The 25,973-nt window shown below is 42.4% G+C and overlaps 1 protein-coding gene across 16 annotated transcripts in view; it reads right to left on the reverse strand.

Moving 5' to 3' along the window:
- Positions 1-25,973, reverse strand: part of UTRN (utrophin) — a 580,255-nt gene that overhangs the window by 365,951 nt on the left and 188,331 nt on the right. For all 16 annotated transcript variants that reach the window (XM_089333656.1, XM_089333655.1, XM_089333653.1 and 13 more), the window contains 6 exons: positions 25,221-25,366; positions 23,995-24,207; positions 11,746-11,859; positions 10,953-11,108; positions 5,367-5,537; positions 2,145-2,324 (listed from right to left, as the gene is read on the reverse strand). In XM_089333656.1, the coding sequence (XP_089189782.1) occupies positions 2,145-2,324; positions 5,367-5,537; positions 10,953-11,108; positions 11,746-11,859; positions 23,995-24,207; positions 25,221-25,366 (980 nt within the window). The remainder of the gene's footprint in view (positions 1-2,144; positions 2,325-5,366; positions 5,538-10,952; positions 11,109-11,745; positions 11,860-23,994; positions 24,208-25,220; positions 25,367-25,973) is intronic.

Consider the following 25,973-nt stretch of genomic DNA (forward strand, 5'->3'; position numbering starts at 1 on the left):
GAATCCGGCGCCCCAACTGGGACTAGAACCTGGAGTACTGGCGCCGCAGGCGGAGGATTAGCCTAGTGAGCCGTGGCGCCGGCCCATAATCATAAAATTTTTAAGTGATTTTCACAATCCACCTGCAAGCTAAGTGATATAAAGTGTGTTGTGTGGCTTCACAGCTTTTGCCTAAATTCATGAGGATGCATCTATATAGAAAGAGAGCTGCATTTCACTAACAACAGAGTTAAACTGTTTCCACCATGATTCTAACTGTACACCCTCTCATTCCACGTAAGAGGAACTTATTTATTGGGTAAATTTAGAAGAAAGAACATAGCACAGAGCCTCCTGGGCTTGTTCTTCTTGGAATTTCCAGACTGAGCAAGGGCACCTTCCAGTCTGCGCTCCCAGTGAGGAACACTTACAGAACCAGGAGTCAGCCCATTTTTCTATAAAGAGCCAGACAATAAGAACTTCCAGGGGCCCCAGTTGGTCTCTGTCACTGATTCTTCTTTGTTGTATGTGTGTTTGTTAAAATTCTTTAAAAATACGGAATCATCTAGCGGCGCCACAGCTCACTAGACTAATCCTCCACCTGCGGAACTGGCACACCGGGTTCTAGTCCAGGTCGGGGCACCGGATTCTGTCCTAGTCGCTCCTCTTCCAGTCCAGCTCTCTGCTGTGGCCCAGGAGTACAGTGGAGGATGAAGTGCTTGGGCCCTGCACCCCATGGGAGACCAGGATAAGTACCTGGCTCCTGCCATTGGATCAGCGCGGTGCGCCGGCCGCAGTGCACCAGCCATTGGAGGGTGAACCAACGGCAAAGGAAGACCTTTCTCTCTGTCTCTCTCTCTCTCTCTCACTGTCCACTCGGCCTGTCAAAAAAGAAAAAAAAAAAAATACAGAATCATCTTCATTAACCAGGTGTGAAAAAATAAGCCACAAGTTGGATTTGAACCTTCAGCCATAGTTTGCTGACCCAAGATAAAAGAGGTTTCCCACTCCTCCAAATTTCTAAAAGCAAAGCAAAGAGTGAGGAGATAGGAGTTTAGGCTAGCACTTAAGACACCAGTTAGAATGACCGGCTGTATCCCACATCAGACTACCTGTGGTCAACACCCAGCTCCAGCCTCCAGCTTCCTGCAAACAGAGCCCCTAAGAGGCAGCAGTACCTGTGCATTCTCGGCTCCTGGCTCGCTCGCTCTCTCTCTCTCTCTCTCCCCCTCTATTCATCTCCAAGCTTCTCAAATAAATACAGTATTTTTTCTCAATTAGACTTAGAAATCCACCAAGATGCAGGCACAACTTCCTCTCTTGCAGGATGAAAAGTGACTTATGTAGGATCACTCCCAAGGAGCACAACTGTTCTCTGATCAGTAGTGTTCTTCCTGACCATTCCTAATAATACTTATATATTCTGGTCCAGAATTGATCCAGAACAAGCAAGGAAGAATGCATTTAGTTAAATGTCATAGTTGCTGCTTTTAGCACTTCAGGGTGTGCCATCATACAATCATTTGGCGTAAGTCCATTTAATCTAAATTGTTATAAATTAAAATGCTTCTTATGTCTTCTATCAAGATATTACAAAAGTCATGTGTACTAAACAAGACAGATATTTAATTTTAATGAATAAATTGAACAGAAATTTAATTTTAATTTAAAAAAAAAACTTCATAGAATCACCTACATCTTAAATCTAATATCCAGTGGAAGAAAGGAAGATATTTTATCCAAGGTCTAGCAAAATACCCACTTAGTTAAGTTCTTTTTCCCCTCCAGGTGACTGTAACTTTGGACACCACTCAAAATATAAAAACCTCAGTTCACCTCTGTGTACTCAATCAGGCAAAACAAAACAAAACAAGAGATGGTTCTATGTCCTGGAACTTGAGATTCTATTTATCATCTACAACATGAAAACTTGAAGTGAAGTCTTCAGATATTAAATAATAAGCACAAGTACTTCCCAGTGATTTGGGACAGATCTCAGTCTCCTTTTACTGTTAATCCCTTTTTTGGTTTCTATCAACCTATTTCCCAAGGACTACTTATCCTTTATGTCCAGGTATTTGGAAGGAAAATGGAGCTTTTTTCTAATATATGAAGATGGTCAGTACTTGAAAGAAATCAGATCTCAGAAACGCGAGAAAACTCACCTCCAGGGTATGGCACTTTCCTCGAATCCTGTTGCAAAGAAGTTGGTAATTCTCCAACACGACATTCAGCTCCGATGTCAGGTCCTGGCCACCAGAGGGCGCTTTGGCAGCTAGCAGCTTGATGTTGTCCTTGAGAATCTTCACTCTCACCTCCTTCTGCAACACATCCTCTTTTGCCCTCTGTTCCAGGAAAGAAGGAACTTGAGAAACGTCTCCTTTTCTCAGTAACCAGTATTTTTCTTTTCAAGTAGCTAAGCCAAAATTAAACTCCTAAATGATTCTAACTGCCGAACTGGAACGTTACTTAAGCAATCACTACCAAAAATGTTTTTAAAACAATGATGCCAAGTATAAAACTCATTGTATGCCTCCATGCACACAGTCCAGCCCCCATAAGACACTTTCATCTCATGGAAGCAGTGCTAACATTGAACGTATCAGCAATAGTGTTTACTCACACGAAGTCTTTTCAAAACCCGGGACCAAAATAAAAATCCAAATGAAGGGCACCTGAGCATATTAGACTGAAATCAATGAATTTTCATAAACGTTGAGGTGTATCCTGACAAAGGCATCCTTTAACAAGATCTCCAAGTAACTTAAACATATCTTTTTTCTCCCAGAACATAGATGCAACTGTCCTCCAATGGCAAACAGCATTTCAAAGATGATAAAGTTACACTGGGACCAGCTCATCCCAAAATAGCAAATTCCCTGACTTTTTCTCCAGAGTTCAAAGAGGAACAGTCTCAAAAGCAGGAAAATCAACACAAAACAGCCTTTCACTGTCCCTTGTAGCTTTCTTTCCTGCTTAATGGTTTTAATAAACTTCACCAGCGTGGGGGAAAGTAATTAAGTGCAGCGATTTTTTAATTCCTAAGGGCTATTTGGAAGAATGAATATAAATACAACCTTGCCTAGTGAAAGATTTGAATCTCATTCCTAAAGTCTCACTTATAGTGACTTTAAAATACCAAGAACTACAATGCCAATAATGAAAAGGAAGACAATAAATAATACATACCATGGCAGACAATATTTAAAATACAGAATATTTACATATAATTTATATAATAAATTATATAATTTATATATACTTAAATATATAATATGTATGCCTTATATATACCTTAATATATATTATAGATACCTTATATATACCTTTATATGTACCATATATATAATATATACCTTATGATATAATGAGTATTTTAAAATCTTTCAAAAAAAGCTATATTTTAAAGGGTATTTCAAAGAAAATATCACTGTCAATAAGCCTCTTGTCATATTTACTCATATACAATAAGGTATGAGGGGCCGGTGCTGTGGTGTAATGGGTAAAGCCACTGCCTGCTGTGCCAGCATCCCTTCTGGGTGTTCTTTCAAGTCCCGTCTGCTCCACTTCTGGTCTAACTCTCTGCTATGGTCTGGGAAAGCAGTAGAAGATGGCCCGGGTGCTTGGTCTGCTGCACCCACATGGGAGACCCAGAAGAAGCTCCTGGGTCCTGGCTTCAGAAAGGCCCAACTCTGACCATTGCAGCCATCTGGGGAGTGAGCCAGCAGATGGGAGACTTTTCTTTCTCTCTCTGCCTCTGCCTCTCTATAACTTTGTCTTTCAAATAAATAAATAAATCTTAAAAAAATGAATACATAAATTCATTTAAAAATGCATGAATGTCATATAATTCCTTTTATTTATTGATTTATTTTAAAGATGCATTTATTTATTTATTTAAAAGATTTACAGAGACAGAGACAGAAATCTTCTATCAACTGGTCCACTCCCAAGATGGATGCAATGGCCAGGGCTGTGCCAGGCCAAAGCCAGGAGCCACGAGCTTCATCTGGGTCTCCCACATGGATGGCAGGGAGCCCAAACACTTGCACCATCTTCCACTGCTTTTCCCAGGCTGTTAGCAGGCAGCTGGATGGGAAGTGGAGCAACCAGGACACAAACTGACACCCATTTAGGATGCCAGCATCACAGGCCACAGTTTTACCTGCTAAGCCACTAAACCGGCCTCTGCTTTTTTTGGAAAACAACTTCACAGAAATTTGTGCTTCAGGTATGCTCTTAGGCAAGTTACCTTTTGGGTAAAACATTCATTGTGTTGCTTAATCCTAAAGAAAAAAAATAGTCTTTAAGGAACTCTCTCCTTTAGCTTCAATACTCAAGGACAGTTGAAGCAGTGTTAGAAATTTGGGAATGATGCCCAGTTTTTTCACTATGTAAAAAAAGGAAATATTCAAGACTATTGACACAGGAATATAAGTTTACACATAACACATGCAGTGACTCCAAGGAGTATCGAAACTACTCTCATCTCCTCTAACAATGTTGGGGATTCATATGTACCTCATATTTTAGCTAGAAGACTGCTACCTGAATAAGGGGAAATCAAGACAAAACCCAACTAACTGGAGAATTCTCTCCGATTCTTTACAAAAAAAATATGAAAAATTTTGGCAACAGAGAGTGGTGATTGTTGCATAAACTTCGAATGTAATTAATGGTGCACTTAAACATGATAAAAATGGCACACTTTATGTTATATGTATTTTCTATGATAAGTAAAATTACAAGTCTTCCTCACATCTACTCCCAGAGATTTTGGAAGTCATTCTCAGTGGTTCCCCAAGGGGCCAGCAGTGCAGATGGCCTCAGGGGCCCTCGGATTCCACTCACAAGCCAAGAAGAACCGATGTGCTGCCAGCTCCTTTCCACACTAAAATTATAGCAGCTTTATATCACTCCTCTACAGTTAAAACCCAGGGTGGGCCCTCGGCACAGTGGCTAAGGCACCAATTGGAAGGCCCACTCTCACGCTGGAAGGCCGAACTTGACTCCTGGCTTCACTTCCAGCCCAGCTTCCTGCTGTGCACTCAGGGAAGCAGCAGTCAATGTCCTTGAGTCCCTGCTTCCCAGCTGGGACTGCGCACTTAGCTCCCGGCTCCAGCCCGACCTGGCCACTGGGAGCATTTAGGGGTTGAACCAGGGGATGAAAGAAATCTCTCTTCCTCTCAGTCTCTCTCTCACTCTCCCTTTCAAAGGAATGAAAATGAGTAAAACAAAAATAAATGAATAAAATTTACACAATCTTGAATCCTACTGTGAATCGAGATAAGCACCTCTGGTGCTACGGCCAGGCAGAGCACAGCCTGCCGGGTGTTCTAAAGGGAGGAGGAAGCTATGAACTCCCGACTTTGGCGGTCCAGTCTCACCTTCATTTCTTCCACTGCACTCTCAAGCTCTTCTGGGGACCTGTATTCAAAATCCCTCTCCAGGTACTCTTCCTCGGCCTGCGCCATCCACTCCTGCATCTCGGCCAAGTCTTTCTTCAGGTTCACGGCTTTCTCCTGACTTTCGGACAACCTGTGTTTTTGAACAGCAATCTAGAAAGAAAAAGCCATTCCCCCACATAAACCAGTTTTAACTTGTTCTATGTCGAGTTCTTGTTTTCAATATTTAAGGACACGGCGATAACTTTCTATCTTTTATACAATTTGTGCTGACGCTGTGAAAAATAAGCAATGATGAAAATAATATTATAACTAGGATGTTTTTGCATATTTTAGATATTAACCCAATCTAGAAATACCCATTATAATTTTGAAAATGCTGAATCTTTACAGAGTAATAGCAGATGTAGAATCTACATATATGCAACAAAAGCATATACAGCAAATAATATCACTATAATTACACAGTTATTATGAAAAACAGGAAAATCTGGAAGCAGCCAAAATATCTATTTTCTCCTTTTTAATAGGATTTCTCATTGAGATTTCACTTTCAAAAATCAGAGAGGGGAAGGTTTTGACTAAAGATGCCTCTAAAATATTGCTGTACAAAACTTTGGTTCTAATCCTCTATTATACTCACCTAAGACACACAGACACCAAAAAAGTACATTAGAACATACATAGTTGTCTGAATCTGGTTCAATACTTTAGTGAAATATTTCAGAGAAGGTTGTAAATATTTTTAGAGTCTGGCCTAAGCACAGACCAACCTGCACTGCAGGAGAGGATACTGTTGCACAGCAGTAGTGAAGCCAAGATGGGCACTTCATCCCCCTTCACAGCCCTGGCCACTTCCCAGGGCTGCCTTGGCTGCTAAGCTGATGGTAACCAAAAGCTGGTACAGGAATCGGATGGCGTTCACAAGAGCAGGTTAAGTAAGAGTCTGTGGCTTTCCTGTTCCTTCCTCTTGGCGTCACAGTCAAAAATAGACAGGGGCGCTTTAGGAGCTTTTCTTTTACTGCCTTATACAGTGTACTTGGAGCCAGTGCCAGCAGTGCATACGGTCAAATTTCCTAGGCCCATTCAATGAGCAGTTCAACTCGGTGAGCTTTTCATTATAAATACGATAAATTATGTCAACACATGCTGAAATACAGATTCGTGGGTCTCATTTCCAGAAAATTCTCTTTACTAGCATTTTCTGAACACTAATGATTTTGTTACTTTTCCTGATCCACAAAGAAATAAGAAAAATAAAGACACCATAATGAGTTTTTGAAAAAGAAAAGAAGAGTCTTGGGACAGATGTCAGGCCTGGTGGTTAAGACACCCACATCCATATCACAGTACCTGGGTTCTATTCTAGGCTCCAGCTCTGGTTCCCAATTCCTCCTTCCTGCTAATGCAGACCCTGGGAGGTGGCAGACAAGGGCTCAAGTAGTTAGGGTTCCCACCTGCCAGCTTCAGTCTGGCCCATACCCAGCTGTTGCAGGCTTCTCAGGGGTGAATCAGCAGATGGGAGCTCTGTGTCTGTCTGGTTCTGTCTGTCTGTCTCTCTCTCTTTCCCTCCCTCCCTCCCTTCCTCCCTCCCTTCCTCGCTTTCTCTCCCCCCCCTTCTCAAATTCAAAAATAAAATTCCAAAGTAATGAATTATTGTGAGATTATAAACTTGACATTAAAATGGTCTTCTTTTCATAGCATGGATGTAACAGATGAGACAGACCATTTTTGTGCATTGATATGTTCTATATGCCTGGAATTTCTTAGCAAAATAAAAATTTGATAACATTATGCTTGTCTAAAACTACTCCAACATTTTCACTAGTCAATGGATATACAATAGTTTAGATTTGCACTAAATGATTGCTTACACAACACATGGTTACCTCTTTCCTGAGTATACTTAAAAATCTCCCACAGACTTATTCCCATGTTTAAATCAATAACAATTTACAATGAATTCTAGGTTGTCATGTGTGGATGGAGAGACAGACAGCTGAGTGATAAACACATAGAGACAGATATAGACTTTTTGCCTTCCTTGCTCCACATTGCCACATCCACACCATTTTCACTATTTACTTTCTCAGAAAACTCAGCTGCTTCAGGCACATGCCATCATCCCAGCACACATTTGCAGAAATGCGAATCTGGCTAGGATATTGGATGATCTTATAAAATGATAGTTTCCTAAGTGTCATAATGATATCACAATTTAGTAGAAGAATCTTGGTACTTTCTACTTCCTATTCAAAGTACATTTCTAGCCAGGAGAAGAGGGTGTGTGTATATACATATACATACACAAAGAGGCAGAGAGAAAGCAAGCAAATGTAAAATACTAGCAAATCTTGTGATGGGTATTTTAGAGTGCTCCTCTATCATTGTTTCACTTTTCTTTACATTTGAACATGTTCAAAAAAATTAAAAAGTTAGGGTAAAACAACAGAAACAAAATGCCCAGTGTTGCAAATATAAATTTTTCCTATATGAACATTGGCCAAAAATTACTGCATTAAGTGCTACATATATTCGATCACTAGGACTGCCTCCTTTATTTTTACCTTGTGAGTCACTTCAGATATCAATAATCTACAACTTCACCAAGAAAACTGCAGTAAGTGGAAGAGAACGAATCACCTTTCTCCAGCACTGAAATGCTTGCCTTGCCTTCCCTTCCGTCAGCAGTGATTTCAGCCCTCATCAATGCAGATTCACTTCAGAAATTCTTTCTCTCAATCTCTTCTCACAACTGCTCGCTCTTTCTAAGCAAGGTCCTTCCCTCCAGCATGCAAATATCCTTTAATTTCTCTCATTACTGAGTGGACCAAAAACACCTCCTTTTTTTGACAGGCAGAGTGGACAGTGAGAGAGAGAGACAGAGAGAAAGGTCTTCCTTTGCCGTTGGTTCACCCTCCAATGGCCGCCGCGCTGCAGCCGGCGCAGCGCGCTGATCCAAAGGCAGGAGCCAGGTGTTTCTCCTGGTCTCCCACAAGGGTGCAGGGCCCAAGCACTTGGGCCATCCTCCACTGCACTCCTGGGCCACAGCAGAGAGCTGGCCTGGAAGAGGGGCAACTGGGACAGAATCCGGCACCCCAACCGGGACTAGAACCCGATGTGCCAGCAACGCAAGGCAGAAGATTAGCCTATTGAGCCACGTGCCGGCCCAAAAACACCTCTTTGGATCCCCATCTCCAATACTCATGACATTTCTCAGTTCTCTTACATAGAGAAATTTCTCAGAGTTGATTCCAGCTGTTGTCCCAGCGCCTCACTTGCCATGCTTTTTCAACATTCTCCAATAACCTTTTTCCCAAAAACAATACTGTACCCACTTTTATCAAGGTCATAAAAGCATCCATCTGGTCAAGTTTACAGCGTGATTTGCAGTTGTGATGGGCCTCAGCAATGTCAGCCTTCAGCACTGTGGACAGCTTTCTCCCCCTGGCCTCTCAGACCACACATTCCCTGGCATTTCTCTTCTCTTACTGAACCTTTCCTTCTTAGTGTCCCTTTAGCCCCTTTGAGTTTTTAGGGAGCAAGTGTGGGAAACCTCCACTGGCCAGCAGCCAATGTCTAACAGTATCCCAAATTTGATCCCACCAGAATAGAGGTCACCATGTCACCTGCATCCCAAAAAGCTGCTCCTCCTTTAGTCTTTGTTACTCCACTAACGAGCATCACAATTAATTCACACAAAGGGGAAGCTTTGCCAAAATCCTGAGCTGTCTTTCACCATTCACTTTTTCCTCTATCAAACATCTGATCCTCTACCCAGGTCCCGTCTCCATTTTAAAAATGCAGTCAGAATCTAATATTTCTTGATCTGCACCCCTTCTTCCCTGGTCTAAGCAGCCTTCCCCTGCTCCAAAGCTGCAACAACCTCATAAATATTCTGTCTTCAATCTTGCCTTCTCAGGGCAAACTATCCAAATGACATCCCAAGTGACCTTAAGAGATCTATCAGATGTCACGTCCCTGTTCAAAATCCTCAAATTTTTTGTGTGTGATGACATATTTGAAACAAAATCCAAAGTGCCTACCTCCAGGGTCATACTGAATCCATCCTCTGCTCACCTGCTGGCCTCAGATACACTGTTCTCCAGCTGATTCTCCTCTCTGCTCCACTGCAACTACCAGCCCTCTTTATCTCTTATGGAACACATCAGACTCCTTCTGTCGACAGAGCTCTGAAACTGGCCCTTCCTCATGCCTGGATGTTCTCACCTGAACCTCACGTGACCCAGCCCTTCCTTTAGAGTTCTCGACTCTCGGCCCCAGTCTCAGAAAGTCCTCTGATCATCCTCTCTGAAAACAATCCACTTTGCTCTAACTCCATGCTATCCCTGTCTGGCATTATTCATTGTTCACCTGCCTCACCAGAATGCAAGCTCCTGAGAGAGCAGTTTTGGCCGGCGCCGCGGCTCAATAGGCTAATCCTCCGCCTGCGGTGCCGGCACACCGGGTTCTAGTCCCGGTTGGGGCTCCAGATTCAGTCCCGGTTGCTCCCCTTCCAGTACAGCTCTCTGCTGTGGCCTGGGAAGGCAGTGGAGGATGGCCCAAGTGCTTGGGCCCTGCACCCGCATGGGAGACTAGGAGAAGTACCTGGCTCCTGGCTTCGGATCAGCGCAGCGCGCTGGCTGCAGCACGACGGCCTTAGCGGCCATTTGGGGAGTGAACCAACAGAGGGAAGACCTTTCTCTCTGTCTCTCTCTCTCTCTCTCACTAACTCTGCCAGGAGAAGGAGAAGGAGAAGGAGAAGAGCTGTTTTTCCCCTGTGTAATGCTGTATCCCAAGTAACTACAATAATACGTGACAGCAGGCATTGATAAAAAATTAATTACCAGCTGGTCAATAAATATTTGCTAAATAAACAAATGATGAATGGCTGTAAGTATTGGGTGAACACTCCCAAATGTCCTGGGAAAGCAAATGTCACCAATGTGTGTCTGAAACTGAATTTAAGACAAGAAATACAGGTAAATCCTGAGCCAAATTGGACAATGAGTACTCTCCCTCAATTATAAAAAAATGAAAATCCCTTTCTTGCTCCAACTGACTCCATGTTCTAATTACTTTGGCTACTGTTTTTAAAACTGGATGAATTAGGGCCGGCGCCGTGGCTCACTAGGCTAATCCTCCATCTTGCGGCACCAGCACACCAGGTTCTAGTCCCAGTCAGGGCGCCGGATTCTGTCCCGGTTGCCCCTCTTCCAGGCCAGCTCTCTGCTGTGGCCAGGGAGTGCAGTGGAGGTTGGCCCAAGTCCTTGGGCCCTGCACCCCATGGGAGACCAGGAGAAGTACCTGGCTCCTGCCATCGGATCGGCGCAGTGTGCCGGGATTGGCACAGTGTGTTGGCCACAACGCGCTGGCCACGGCGGCCATTGGAGGGTGAACCAACGGCAAAGGAAGACCTTTCTCTCTGTCTCTCTCTCTCTCACTGTCCACTCTGCCTGTCAAAAAAAAAAAAAAAAACTGGATGAATTAAAGAATCAATTTTGTCAGTCAGGAGATGCTACTGTTTTACAACTCTAGCAAACGACTCAGTACAGGTGAAGAACTTACCTCCTTGCTAAATTTCTCCAGCTGGCTTTGGTAGTCAGCTAGTCTTGAATGCACCCAAGTTTTGATTGAAGCAATGGGGCAGCTTCGAAGGTTAGTCTCTACTTCTTTCATGTTTTTCAGAGAGGTTTCAATTGTGTCTATTTCATTAACAAATGTCTGAACACATAAAACAAATACACATTGAGTTTATTCCTATATAAGTGGATTGCATAATTATAGTTTCTCTGCTTGGATCCTTGCAGATACTGCAAGAATGGACTGCATAGAGATCAGGATTTTTAATTATTTCAGAAATATTGTGCCTTAAAAGAAGTCAGGTAACATGGGCATTTGACAGAGCCATCTGCCAGCTCTGCCTGAAAAAACCTGACTTTTTGTGAGGAATAATGGTTTTAATTAAAGAAGACATATGATTTCACCAAATATAAATTGCACATAGTATTACTAGCAAACTTCATGTGTTTCTTAAAGCGTCAACACATGGAACAGTAAAAGCAGTATACAGCTGGCAACTACAGTTTACCACACTGAGGTTGCTTTGTGACAAGACAGCAGCTCCTAGTGAACTGAAACAGCTCTCGTTCTCATGCTAGTCAACAGTCTACAGCGATGGCCAAAATAAAATTCTGATTAATCAGACACACTTTTATTAGTCATAAGATCAAAAAAATTGTATGATGAAAGATAGCAAGGCTTAATATCACATCATGTTCCTCCAGTGTTAATAACAGCAACAAACAAGGAAAGAGAAAGGTTATTCAGCACGCAGGGTCCCCGGATTAGCAGAACTCACAGAGCATCGGTCCAGCTGCCTCTGCAGACCTTCAGCATCCCCTTGGGCAGCCTGCTCCGTCCTTAAGAAGTCTTTCACACCATCCCTCCACTTCTCAATCACTTTCGAATCAGCCTATATTGAACAGCAACACACAGGGATATTACTCACTGGCATGCAACCTACCGTACCTCCAGGACTATCCTGCTGCAGGAAAAAAAGAGAAAAGGCCACTTTGCAAAACTCTGCTAGCACCATTTTTGTGTATTTTATTTCCTTCTTTGAAAGCATTCCAATTTTGAAAATAATTATTTTCTTTGTCCCTGACTAAAATCCTTAAGAGTTGACAGTTTGTGTTAATTCTAAAAACCTCAAATAAACCCAGCTATTTAATTTGAATGCAATTTAATTTAAATTTAAATTGATATCTATGATTTTAAAAATCCAAATTACAGGGAAGGGAAATGCATTTTTAGGAATAATCAGTTTAAAAATCTTTTTTTCTCATGTAATTTTGAAACAAATTTCTATTGCACTAGCTACTCAAAGCAGGAACAAATAAGTAGCACGGTGAAGGAAGACACAATCTGTTGTTGTTCATTTGGCTGTTTGGATGTCTTCTTATCTGGGAACCCAGGAGAGTTCCCTGCCCTGGGCCATTCTTTCATACAACATTTACTAGGCACACCATGATCTAATTACTGTGTATGGAACTGGGAGTTCAAGGACAAATGAGGAAGCAAACATTTTGCAGAGACAAAGAGACTTCAGAGACAAAGCAACCTTGGAACAGCACCAAGGAATGCAAACAAGTGGGTGCAACTGGAGCTCCAAAATTAAAGTGATCACCATTTCATTCCAAGCCCTCCCCCCCCATCACTGGTCAATCTGACTTGCTGACTTCCCTACCACTGACCTTTGTTCCCTTGTACCTACTTCAGTGATTTGCTTCTTGTTCATTCCTAGGAATGTAAACAAATTTACTATCCTGTTTAAAAGCCCTTCAGTTTGTAAGACAGCTGCCATATATTTGTCAAGTCTTCTGTTGGCTAAACATTCCCAATTCCTTCAGTGCTGTCCCTAGAACATGATAGCCAGGTACTGCCCTCCCCATTCTGAAGAATACACTCTGGAAATTACATCAAGTTTTAATGTCTTTACACTCAAACACACAGAACAACTACTTTTATCCTTGTAATGTTTGAAATGAATCACAATGATGGAAATTAAAATGTGAATATTACACTCATAAAATGCCATCTAAATTATTTTCAGTTTTATTTTTCTTATTATAGGGTTGTTTTGTGCCCCTTTTGTCTTATGAATATATTATTCACAGTATTATAATTAACTAAATCTTCAATATTCACATTATCTATATCAAAATAAATTTTCCTATATTACTTAATTGACTCTAGTAAATTCAGGAATTGATAATTATAAATGTTAAATTTAGCCTTCTTATGTTAACAATAATAGTTAGCAGTATAACAATCCAAGGTCCTGGCTTCAGTCTGGCCCAGCCTGGCTGTTACAGTCATTTGGGGAGTAAACCAATGGATGGAAGATGGATCTCTCTCTCTCCCCCTCTCCCTCTCCCTCTCCCTCTCCCTCTCCCTCTCCCCCTCCCCCTTCCTCTCCCTCTCCCTCTTCCTCTCCCCCACCCTCTCCCTCTCTCTATATAACTCTCTCAATTAAATAAAAATAAATTTTAAAAAAAAGAAACGAATGTGCTCCTCTTAATTAGGACAATGACCCACCTCCTTTTTTCTTGTAGTTTCTCAAAGACCATGATGCGCTCTATGAGACCACAATTCCACTGCTAACTTGGGAAGCAGATTTATGCTCGGAAGGAACAGTGTGACTCTTCACGTGACCCATAGTTCAGGCTCTAATGCACTCTCAGCCATGACTATTATACATTTTCTAGCTTTGATCACCAGCCTCCGATGAAGATGGCAAGCAAGAAGTTTTCAAATAGCTACTCTTCTGCCTTGTTTGCTAATATTGCACCATCCTGCCCAAGCACTTGCACACCTCCTTTACTCCAAGCACAGCTTTGAGAATCTTTTCCTTCACAATGTACATTCTCCTCCAGCCTCCTTCCCTGTGTTCTTTAGCCTGTCAATGTTTGTACAGACTTGTGCCACTCAAGTATTTGCGGTTGGTCACAGGTCTCTTCTGTGCTGGCTCCAGCATTCAAAGATCTTATCACAGAAGATGTGTGGGAAGACACGCTTAGGAAATGATGACGCAAGGCATCCAAAAAAGAAGTGAGGAAAGAAAGCATGACTACATCCAGAACGTTCATAAACTATGACATTTTTTAATTGCCTATTTGACTTGTCACCACAGATTCTTGCACTGTTAATCTCCATTCTGAACTTTTAAAGGATGCATTATAGTGCAATATAACTGAGAAGTGCATTAAATCTAGCTTTGCATAAGGAAAACTGATAGTCTCTGGGTCAAGGATTCTTGAAATTGATATGGATGCATTATGTCCTAAGGGATTTCAACCCCAGTCAATCCTGGCTGAAGTAAGTAGTCCTACCCACCCCAACCACTGGTAGCAGAGGAAGAGTTATGGTATCAACCACACTACTTCCTTCTCCTTCCTGCCCTCTCTCAGATACACACAGACCAACATGGGCACACACAATTCACATTATTTCTTATCTACCCCTTACACTTTCACAAAGAGAAAAGCAACAGGCAGACAAGCCATGGTGACCAACTGATCCTCACAAAGAAGAGACGGGAATCTGGAAGTCAACTACTGTCATGACTGAAAATCCGCCACATAATCCTGACCGTGTGAGTTCTAAATGAGGCAGTGTGCCCTTGAAAGACTAAGCCCTGAGAACCTGGCTAAGCATATGACTAATAGCTTCTGAAGTCTCGGTAGCTCTACGGTAAGAGAGAGATAATAACAACTTCACCTGGTCGTTCTGAAAAACAGAAATAATGTTTAGACATAGATGGCCACATAGAAGCATGCAATAAATGGAGAAATCTACAAAACCAACTTTTTTTTTTGACAGAGTGGACAGTGAGAGAGAGAGAGACAGAGAGAAAGGTCTTCCTTTGCCGTTGGTTCACCCTCCAATGGCCACTGCAGCCGGTGTGCAGCGGCAAGCGCACCGCGCTGATCCGAAGCCAGGAGCCAGGTGCTTCTCCTGGTCTCCCATGCGGGTGCAGGGCCCAAGGACTTGGGCCATCCTCCACTGTACTCCCGGGCCACAGCAGAGAGCTGGACTGGAAGAGGAGCAACCAGGACAGAATCCGGCACCCCGACCAGGACTAGAACCCGGTGTGCCGGCACCGCAGGTGGAGGATTAGCCCATTGAGCCACGGCGCCAGCCCAAAACCAACTTTTTTATTATTGCCATCAAACCATCAAACAGCTACCACTTCCAAGTGTTGGCGTGTATGCCCCATCTGAGGCAACACAGGAATGAGCAGCCAGTGTAAGGACGTGTTTGCGTAAGGTCAGTTTAATTTGTCTTTAAATTACTGCTAACCTAAATGCCCATTCCACCCTGCAACTGCTTAAATGTAAATATTTAAGAATGGACATTTGGAAGAGCTGCTGCTTATCTGTGTGACTACCTGGTCAAATACAGCTCAGCAGAACGAATCCACTAACTGAGGGAAGGTCCAAACTTGCGGAATGCCTTGTAGCAGCGGGATGACCTGCCTGTGGCCACACCACCTGAGAAGGATGAGTCAGTCACTGAGAGCAATATGATAGCCACCACCTGTGTGAACCGAGGGCACCAGGGAGCTCTGCTCCACCCTCCGGCCCCTCTATGGTTTCTCCTTATTCACTGGAAGGAAAATACTGTCTCAGTTAACTTGTAGCAGATGCTTCCTGTGCCTTTCAAAACTACCGAAAGCCTGCTCATCTATGTCAATTATACAGGAAAGAGGTCACGAAGATTGTAAAGGAGGTCACACAAAAATATTGTTTGTCTATTTAAACATCACCCAGCTGATACACATAAGAGTTTCTAGCCTACAATAATCACATTCAATTTTTTCCCTGTCGCTCCCCCTCTTCGTGGAGGAACGACACAGGACCCTGCGCTGTTCTCTCGTCTGCTCGGCCCTCCCCGGCTTTGCTGCTGGTTCTTCCCGGGTTGGCTACTATCCCTTCCACCTCCGTGGAAGGGCAGTTCCCCCTGGCCACATTCCCCACTTCCGCAGGGGAGCGGCACACCGCCGGCCGGCTCTTCTCGGGGGCTGCACAGGTGTTCCTTCAGCTAGATGTTCCCCTTAGATGTTCCCGGTGCATGCCGTCTCTCTCCTCCTTTATAGTCCTCCTCCGCCAATCCCAACTCGGCTGCCCACACGCCGAGTACGCTGCTCTCCAATCAGGAGCAAGTCCTACAGTTAATTGGTTGAACTGGAGGCAGCTGTGCGGAAGCTGTTTACTTCTCTCCCAGCGCCATATTGTGGGAGAGCAGATGCATAGAATAAGTCTTAATTCCAGTAACTCAGTCCAGTCCGGGCTGCTCCCCACATTCCCCATCTCCATTCACTTACAGAACAAAAATATGAACACACACACACACACACAAATACCTCTTTGGGGCACTTTACTTCTTATAAAGCAGTATCAGAAAAACTACTTGTACATTTCTAAAATAAAAGTCATTATTTCACATGCCATCATAAACACTAATCAAAGGCAATGATTTCTCATTTCTATTTTTATGTATAAACATTCAATTAAATATAAAATTATGAACATGGTGTTTCTGAAAATCAAAACATCAAATATTCCAGTTTGGAAGGGTCAAGATTCATCAGGAGCATCAGTGCTGGGAAGCAATTTTTTAGAAGCATTTGGGGTGGCCACACCCAGCTAATGGGTCACAGAAAGCAATACAAGGTCATTAAATTAACCACAATCACCTTCCCTCATCCCAAACCCCAACCCACTCCCCTGAGCTTAGGGATGGAAGGAATTCCAATCTTGGTAACTCTGTGTTTAAGACAATAAGATTCCAAGGTACACAAATGCTTCCCAAGACTTGATTACAGCAAAATACTCAACATTTTACCCCATTCCTCCCTTGGATGTTGGAATGTTTAGTTTTTAAGCTGCTAATTTCTACCCCCAGACATAGACAAAAAGAACTGTGAGATCAAAATTAGCACAAAAAGTTAAGGTAGTAGCATTCCTGTTTATTTGGTTTTATAATATTAATTAATGTTAAATCACTAATTTGAAAACAAGTTCTCTCAAATAGGGAGGACAAGTCAATACTATTTAGATCAAACTACTAGAGTTCGTAAATGTAAGGTGTAGAATGTACCAATATCCTCTTCAGTAAAGTAAAAAGTATTCAAAATGAGAAAAAAAAAAAAAAAACTTGCAAGGGATTGGCATGTGGCCTAGAAGTTCAGACACCAGTTAAGACAGCCACATCCCACTATTAGTCTGCCATGGTTCAATGCCCACCTCCAGCTGTTGACTCCTGCTTCCTGCCAGTGCAGTCCCTGGTTGACAATGGTGATGCTTCACGCAGTGGGGAACCTGCCTCCTAGTGGGAGACCTGGACCGACCTCCCAGCTTTGGTCTCAGGGAGTGAACCAGTGGAAAGGAGTGCACTCAATCTCTCTCTCTCTCTCCCTCTATTTACCTCTTTCTGTCCTTCTGACTCTCAAATACTTTTCTTTTTTAAATCCATATGCAATTAAGTACATCAATTTTGTTACCTAGTAAGCGTTAAAGTAGTCATATTGTACATTACTCCTAGGAAGTATTTATCATTGCTTTTTTTAACCATAAAATAATTCCCCTAAACTTTCAAAACTTAGTTCTACTTGTCTCCTAATATCCACTTCCACATCCTGCATCACAGCAAGTCCACTGGGTTAGACAGCCTTTGACTGTCTAACAATGGAGGGAAGAGGAATGACATACAGGTGCCCTGATGTTTAGGATAAGCAGTCACTTCAGTTTATAGCTTCAACTTCACTACAAAGGTGGAAGTGGGAAAGTTGTCTTAAGGCACCCATAGAGCAATTACACTCACGTCTACTTACTTGCCGGATGCCAGACAGGGTTTCTGTCCTCAAAGAGCTCATACCCTAGGGGAGGAGATACTCACAGTTCTAACTGTAAGAAAAAGAGGCCAGAGTTGGGGTTATTAGAAGGATGTAACCCACACATAGAATTGTGTAACAGGATATAACCCTGCAGCCTGGGTGTGGGGGTGAGCAAGGCGGAGGCTGCTCATAGAGGAGGATTATTCTCAAAGCAAACACCAGGAGGATAAGAATTCCAAGAAGCACACAATACTTCTGGAAAAGCCAATAGTCAGAGTGGGGCTTTTCAAGCTGCCATGGGCTTCCCACTGGGCTCAGCTCCTGGTGAGGACACAAGCTGGGCTGCAGGGCAAGGAAGGGACAGGAGCACTGAGATGCGGTGACAGCACTTTGCAACGAGCACCGTCTCAGAAGTACAGCTCTGCCATCAGTGCGGGAGATGAACTCCAGAGGGAAGTGGCAGGAGGCAGGAGGCAGATTCAAAGGGTAATGGGACTGCAAGGGCAAGAGCTTGCATGTGAGCCACAGCACAGCAAGAAGGGGCTGCAGGCAGAGTCGCAACTGACAGCAGCAGTGGAAAAATATAAGAGCAAGTTCTGTACGTGCCTTTGGGACATTTTCATGATTTCTCAGTTGGACCTCGCTGCAGGAGATCTTGAATAGGGGGAAGGAAATAACACAGAATACCTTGCAGACCCTGAATCCAAAGATAATCCTGCCAGGGCTGAGAGATGGAAAGCAGCCTCCCAGGATTTTATTTCATCCTCAGGATTCGCAAGAAAATCCTATCACTGAAATCAATCATGGGGGAAAAAATGATGCCTGTTTCACGTATTCGCAAATATTCTGCTGTCTGGAAAAAGTAATGGTATTTTGTAAAATCAGCAATTAATTAAACACAGGAATCAAGGTCATTACTGTGGCATGGCATTGACAAAAATGAAGAATTTAAGGCAGTATTGGAACATGATACCATGAACACGAATATGCAGGCCATGGGGTATGGTAGGTAAAGCCTGCAACAACAACGTCCCAAATGAGAACCGGTTTATGTCCCGGCTCCCCCGCCTCTGATCCAGCTCCCTGCTGATGACTTGAGAAAAGCAGCACAAAATGGCCCAAGTGTTTGGTCCCCTGCCACCCACTTGGGAGATGTGGCTGAAGATCCTTGCTCCTGGCTTCAGCCTGGCCCAGCTCCAGCCACTGCAGCCATTTGGGGAGCGAACCAGGGGATAGAAGACCTCCCCCAGCCCCGTCTGTAACTTTGACTTTCAAATAAAATAAATCTTAAAAAAAAAAAATGCAAGCCAATCGCAACCAGCCATGTAGACAAGGGAAACAGAGATAAATAGGGTAAAATACCCGTAACAAATAACTCAAATTTGCACACAATAGATATTCTTATAAGTATTACAGGATTGTGGGGTGCTGGGTGGGAAATATGCACACAGCTATGAAAACACTTCCAAAATGTAAATGCTCTGTGTTAATGAAAGGCCTTACTATTTTTTAAAAGATTTATTAATTTATTTGAGAGGCAGAGTTACAGACAGAGAGAGAGGGAGAAATAAAGATAAAGAGAGAGAGGTCTTCCATCTGCTGGTTCACTCCTCAAATGGCTGCAATGGCCAGAGATGGTCTGATTTGAAGCCAGGAGCCTGGAGCTTCTTCTGAGTCTACCATGTGGGTAGTAGCGGTCCAAGTACTTGGGCCATCTTCCACTGCTTTCTTTTTTAAAAAAAAATTTTTTTTACTTATTTACTTGAAAGTCAGAGTTACACAGAGAGAGAGAGAAGGAGAGGCAGAGAGAGAGAGGTCTTCCATCTGTTGATTCACTCCCCAATTGGCCGCAATGGCTGGAGCTGCACCAATCCAAAGCCAGGAGCCAGGAGCTTCTTCTGGGTACCCCATTGGGGTGCGGGGGCCCAAGAACTTGGGCCATATTCTACTGCTTTGCCATGGCATAGCAGAGAGCTGGATCAGAAGTGGAGCAGCCAGGACTGGAACCAGCACCCATAAGGGATGCTGGCACTGCAAGCAGTGGGTTTTACTCGCTACGCTACAGCTCCAGTTCCTTCCACTGCTTTCCTAGGCCATAAGCCTAGGAAAAGGCTGGATAGGAACAGGAGCAGCCAGGACATGAATGGTGCCCATATGGGATGCCAGTGCTACAGTCAGAGGCTTAACCTACTACGCCACAGTGCCAGCCACAGGCCTTACTATTTTCAATAGCAGGATTCATACTCCAAGCTTTATGGTATATTATTAAATGTCCCTTATGGAGTACCAATATCATTTGGACTATAGCATAGAAAAAATGGACAGAACTAGAAATATTCATGGACTCTTCTGTTTTTGTTTACCTTCAATATGTTAACCTCCATAAAGGAGCCATTGTTAATGGTAGCTGCCCTCCAGGAAAGCAAAGGAAAGGCATTAGGGAGGAACAGAAACTTAAATGCTCACTCTAAATATTTCTGCTATTTAGTTTCTTCACACTGAACGGTCTTCATGCATTACTTATATAATTAAAATCCATCTTAAACAATTCAGCTATTTTCTCCCTATGAAACATCATTATTCATGGGCACTGAATTAAAACCTACTATGCATCATGCCTTAAAGACAAATAGAATTTAAATGCCTAAATAATTATACATCAAGTCATGGAAAAGGGGAAAATGTGCTAACCTGCAAAGGAATATTTACTGTTATCCAGTAACTTTGGGGGAAAGTTGTAATGTTTGCCTAAGTGGATTATATTGTTTAGATTTTTGTTGGGATAGCAGTAGAAGAAGGCCCAAGTCCCTGGGCCCCTGCACCCACATGAGAGACCCAGAAGAAGCTCCTGGCTCCTGGCTTCAGATCAGCGCAGCTCGAGCCATTGCGGCCATCTGGGGAGTGAACAAGTGGATGGAAGACCTCTCTCTCTCTCTGTCTCTACCTCTCTCTGTAACTCTGTGTTTCAAATAAAGAAAATAAATCTTTTAAAAAAATATACAAATATATTTTTCAATGAAGAAGTTATACAACTAAGGAATATATATATGGTCAACCATCTTCTAGTTTGCACACAAAAGAGCAAATAAAAATATAGTTTATTATTACAAACCTACTGCTGTGAAAACAAACACCTAAATCTCCAGATACACATGTACAATATTTTTAATGGAAATAGATATTTGGCGTGTGCCCCAGCTGGCCACTTTAAGTGCCTGGATTTGCTACAATAGTAACGAAAACCCACTAAAAAATAAAGCTGGATTACTATAAACACAGGACACTCATGTTTTGGAAGAATACTTTTTCTCCTAAAATTCCATATTAAAGTATTGGCCCACACTTAGCTAAGCCAAAAATACACTTTTAATACTCAAAAGCAGATTAACTTTTAGTTTAATCTTTATTTGTAAATTTTCCTAGCTACACCTCAGATTTAAATTTGAAAACAAAGAGATGGTCTTTTGAAAAGATGAGAAATATTTATCCAAACATTTCTCAATTTTCACATTCATTGACATCTTGGCCAGATAATTCTTTTGCTGTAGGGAGTGTCCTTTGCATTATGGGATGTTTAGCTTGCCTCCAAGGCTTCTACCCCAAGATAACCTCCGCCACAGCTGTGATGGCTAAAAATTGTGTCTACACTTTAACAGTCTCTGGTGGGGAAGGGAAAGGGGTAAAATCCCCTTTGGCTGAGAATCACTGATAATCCAGTGCCTGGACTCCAACCACAAAGTTTAGAATCACGGATAAGGTTAATTCTCACTTTTCTTTTTTTTTAAAGATTTATTTTATTTATTTGAAAGACTGAGTTATAGAGAGAGGTAGAGACAGAGAGAGAGGTCTTCCATCCACTGGTTCATTCCCCGATTGGCCACAATGGCTGGAGCTGTGCCGATCTAAAACCAGCAGCCAAAAGCTTCTTCTGAGTCTCTCACGTGAGTGCAGGGGCCCAGGGACTTGGGCCATCTTCTACTGCTATCCCATAACAGAGAGCTGGATCGGAAGAGGAGAAGCCAGGACCAGATCCAGCACCCATATGGAATGCAGGCACTCCAGGTCAGGGTTTTAACCCACTGTGCCACAGTGTCGGCCCCAGGTTAATTCTCATTTTAAAATTGGAAATAATTGGGGCCGGAGTTGTGGCATAGCAGGGAACACTGCTGCCTACGACACTGGCATCATATAAGGGTGCCAGTTCGAGTCTCGGATGATCCACTTCTAATCTAGCTCCCTGCTAATAGCCTGAGAAAAGCAGCAATAGATGGCCCAATTGCTTAGGCTCCTGCACCCACATGAGAGACCTGGAAGAAGTTCCTGGCTCCTAGCTCCTAGCTCCTAGCATGGGTCATTCCCCATGCCTGGTCCAGCTCTGGCTGCTTCAGCCATCTGGGGATTGAATCAATGGATGGAAGATCCCTCTCTCTCCCTCTCTCTATCTCTCTCTGCCTCTCTCTCTCTCTGTAACTCTGGCTTTCAAATAAATAAATAAATCTTTTAAAAATAAATTGGAAATAATAGCAAGTGATAATATACCAGAAGAGGATCTACTCACAAAGTTAAGTAAATCAAAAATATGAAGCTTGGGGCCTGCGCTGTGGCATAGTGGATAAGGCCACTGCCTGCAGGTTCAAATCCTGGCTGCTCCACTTCCAATCCAGCTCTCTGCTGTGACCTGAGAAAGCAGTGGAAGATAGCCCGAGGCCTTGGGGCCCTGCACCTGCATGGGAGACCTGGAGGAAGCTCCTGGCTCCTGACTTCAGATTGGCACAGCTCCGGCTGTGGCAGCCAACTGGGGAGTGAACCAGCAAATGGAGGACCTCTACTTCTCTCTCTGCCTCTCCTTGATTTTCATAAATAAATAAATCTTTTTAAAAAATATGAAGCTATATACAATACATTTTCTTCATAATCATAATTAATGTTTATTCAAATGAAATTTCAGTCTAGAATTACACTTATACCTCCAGGAAACTACTCCTGCCACTACCACCAAATAAAGCCTCCCTGCCACACACACACAACCCCTCAATCTTTATTCCCTTGCTGGTCATTCACTAGGGCTGTCCATCAGTTCTTGGATCAAAGAGCTTCCCTCCAAAGGCAGAGGGCCCGCTCATCAAATCATTGCGGATCCCTTCCACACTGACCTGTGTGGTCTACCAGCTCCACTTCTATACAAGGTTTCTCTTTTGATTTTTTAAAACATCATTTCCCTAATTTTTATCTTTACTTTTCAATCTTTTCACCATTTTAGCAACATTTTTTACATAAGGTCCCCTTGGATATAAATCCAATATGTATCTCCAAGTCTAACTATCCACATCTCCTACTACCACTCACAGCATCCATTGAAAAACATTTATTGACGCTTTCTCTGTGGCAGACACTGTTCTAGAAGTATCCTTAGGATACATCAGAGAAAACAGCTAACAAAGATCCCCAACTTCATAGGAAAAAAGCAAAAAAAGACAAAGGAAAGGAGGCACTGGGAGGACAGGCAGCCTTTAGGGGAAGGTTGGGGAGAGACTGGGGAATGTAGCTGATGTGGGAATGCCACTCGTCCACTTTTCTCACAGGAAAAATTGGCATCTTGTCTGCTCTGACACTTTGCCCTTATATAGCCTCACATTTATCCTTTCCCCTTGAACTGTATCACTACTTCATCTGTCAACATTTTTAGATGTCACAACAGATATACTTCTGGATTTTTATGTCCCTTGAATTTCTTGTGTTGTAGTCTAGGCCCAAGTTCAGATTGTCAGTTCCAAAACTGAAAACCTCCAATAGCCCAGGTTCAAGGTCTTGGCCATTTGCTTCTACCTGGGCTACTTCTACACCCCAAACAAGTTACCACTATCACCTATCTACATTTCATATAGGTCTCTCAGGCCTGAAACACTATTTTAACCAATTCTCTATTATCTTTAAGGTCCATCTGACCTCAACGCAGGAGACATTTCTACCAAACAAAAAGGAAGGAAGGAAGGAAGGAAGGAAGGAAGGAAGGAAGGAAGGAAGGAAGGAAGAAAGAAAGAAAATGAAGTACTCTCCAGCATGTCTTTGATAAGCAACTTATAAATCCCAACTCAAATACATAACAATGTGGCACTAGAAAGAATGCAAAATAATGAATTTTTGAGTCTTATGTGAAAAGTAATGTTTGCCCCATAAGGAACTGAATCTCCTAATGGCCTCTGGATTTACCTCAAATGTTCTGAGTTTGGGGGTAATTTCTTCAAGCAGATGCAGGTCTTTGGAAACTTTTGCCTTTAATTTGTCCCACTTCCCTTGGACATCATCGAATTCTTGCTTATATGCCTTTTCTATATCAGGAGGGACGTTTTTCTGCAAAGTCTTGGTTTCTTCTGCCAGTTTATGTAATGTAGGTTTTTGATTCTCAAGGATTTCATCAAGATGCTGGAAGAAGTTTTAAATAATTAAAAGTAGGCACAAAAATGAATCTGTACAAATGTAATAAGATGGAGTGTATAACATCATAAGTCACCTTTTAAAAGCCATTTTAGCAAAAACCAATTATGAATAACTCATGAAAAAAAACAGAAACAATCAAAACCAGCTCCAGCTTCCCCTTCAGGAGCTCCTATGCATGAAAACCGTAACTATTCCTTATCCTAAAAGCCACTGGAAGAGCACACCCATGTGGGCCACATGTGCAGGGCTCAGAGTCCGGTCTCTTATCAGATGAATTAGGGCAGAGGAACAGGTTACTCAACTAACTCACCAATGAGGCATTTTTATTCAAAATTAAAAAAAAAACAAAGATCAATTCAACCAATAGTTCACATTGTGAACAGGTTGATTATCTTAGGCTAATTAAAATAGAAGGAGAAAATAGGATTTCTATTAAAATATTTAATAATAATCCTTTACTGAGCTTTCACATTATATGAGACTTCAAAAATTAATGGCTAAATCCAGCTTCCTGCTAGTGCACCTGAGAAAGCAGCAGAAAATGACTCAAGTGCGTGGGCTCCTACACCCAAGTGAGAGACCTTGACAAAATCCTAGGCTACTGGCTTCAACCTGGCTCAGCCCCAGCCACTGTGGCCATTTCAGGAGTGAACCAGTGGATGAAAGTTTTCTCTCTCTCTCCAACCCCCACACTCTGTAACTCAGAATTTCAAATAAATAAACATATCTTTTTAAAAAAATTCATGGAAATATGAAATTTAAAAATATTTATTTCATTGCAAAAAAATTAAAATTCATGCATAACTTTTTTTCATAGACATTTTCTATACATTTTTGAAGACCCTTCATAGTAAGCAACTGTGAACTACAAGACATTTTTGGACCAATTCTGACCAAAAATGATCAATATTATTTTGAATTGCAAGAAAGCATTTCAACATGTGCAAGATGAGAGAGCAGAAATGGTGCAGAGCTCCAGCACCTGAGATCCATGTTACCTTTTTTTCTTGCAGAGCCTTCTCCACCTTGGAAAGATCACTAAGGACATTCAGAGACTGCTGGGCCTTATCTTCTGAATCATTTAGTGTATCTTTCAGTATTTTCAATGTTTCCAGGTATTCATGAGCAGGTTGATTCCTAAGTTCTGTTTATTTAAAAATACTTAGTTTGAGAAAATCATGTTAGGATCTAAGATTGTTACATATAGAAATAATCTTCTGTATGAAGTGTATCCCAATAAAGTAATTATTAAGTAAGACCCAATGAATAAAATTTAAAAGGGGCTCTTCAAGCTAATAAAACAGATCATTGCACTGGCATTCCTGAGAATCAGAGAGTGACTTCATTCCTGCGCATGCTGATGTTTGAAATACTAACTAACCCATTACCATTTTTCTTCATTTCATCATGCTGAAATGTCTCTCTGAGGATGGAACAATGCTACTTTTGTCCCATACAGTCTCCTCTTCCCTGATAGCTACACACAGAATAGAAGAAAACAAAGATCCCCTCAGCCACGCTTCCTGTAAAGGCAAGTGTCAAGACAAAGCCATTCGCAGAGTGGTGGACATGAGCTGGCAAGACTGCAGCCAGGCTGCCACAAGCACACTGAGGAGCCGGCAGGAAGGGTGTCTACTGCTGCTGCTAACGTGAAAGGCACATAGAAGCAGCGCTTGTGTGGAAAGGAAGTGACAGCATTGGAACTACAAAGAAGTGAAACCAACTAGTAGCCAAGGTTAAACTAATTCCAG

This window comes from Oryctolagus cuniculus, chromosome 5, assembly GCF_051225735.1.
Source record: "Oryctolagus cuniculus isolate XC-2025 breed Fujian yellow rabbit chromosome 5, ASM5122573v1, whole genome shotgun sequence".
Taxonomy (NCBI): domain Eukaryota; kingdom Metazoa; phylum Chordata; class Mammalia; order Lagomorpha; family Leporidae; genus Oryctolagus; species Oryctolagus cuniculus.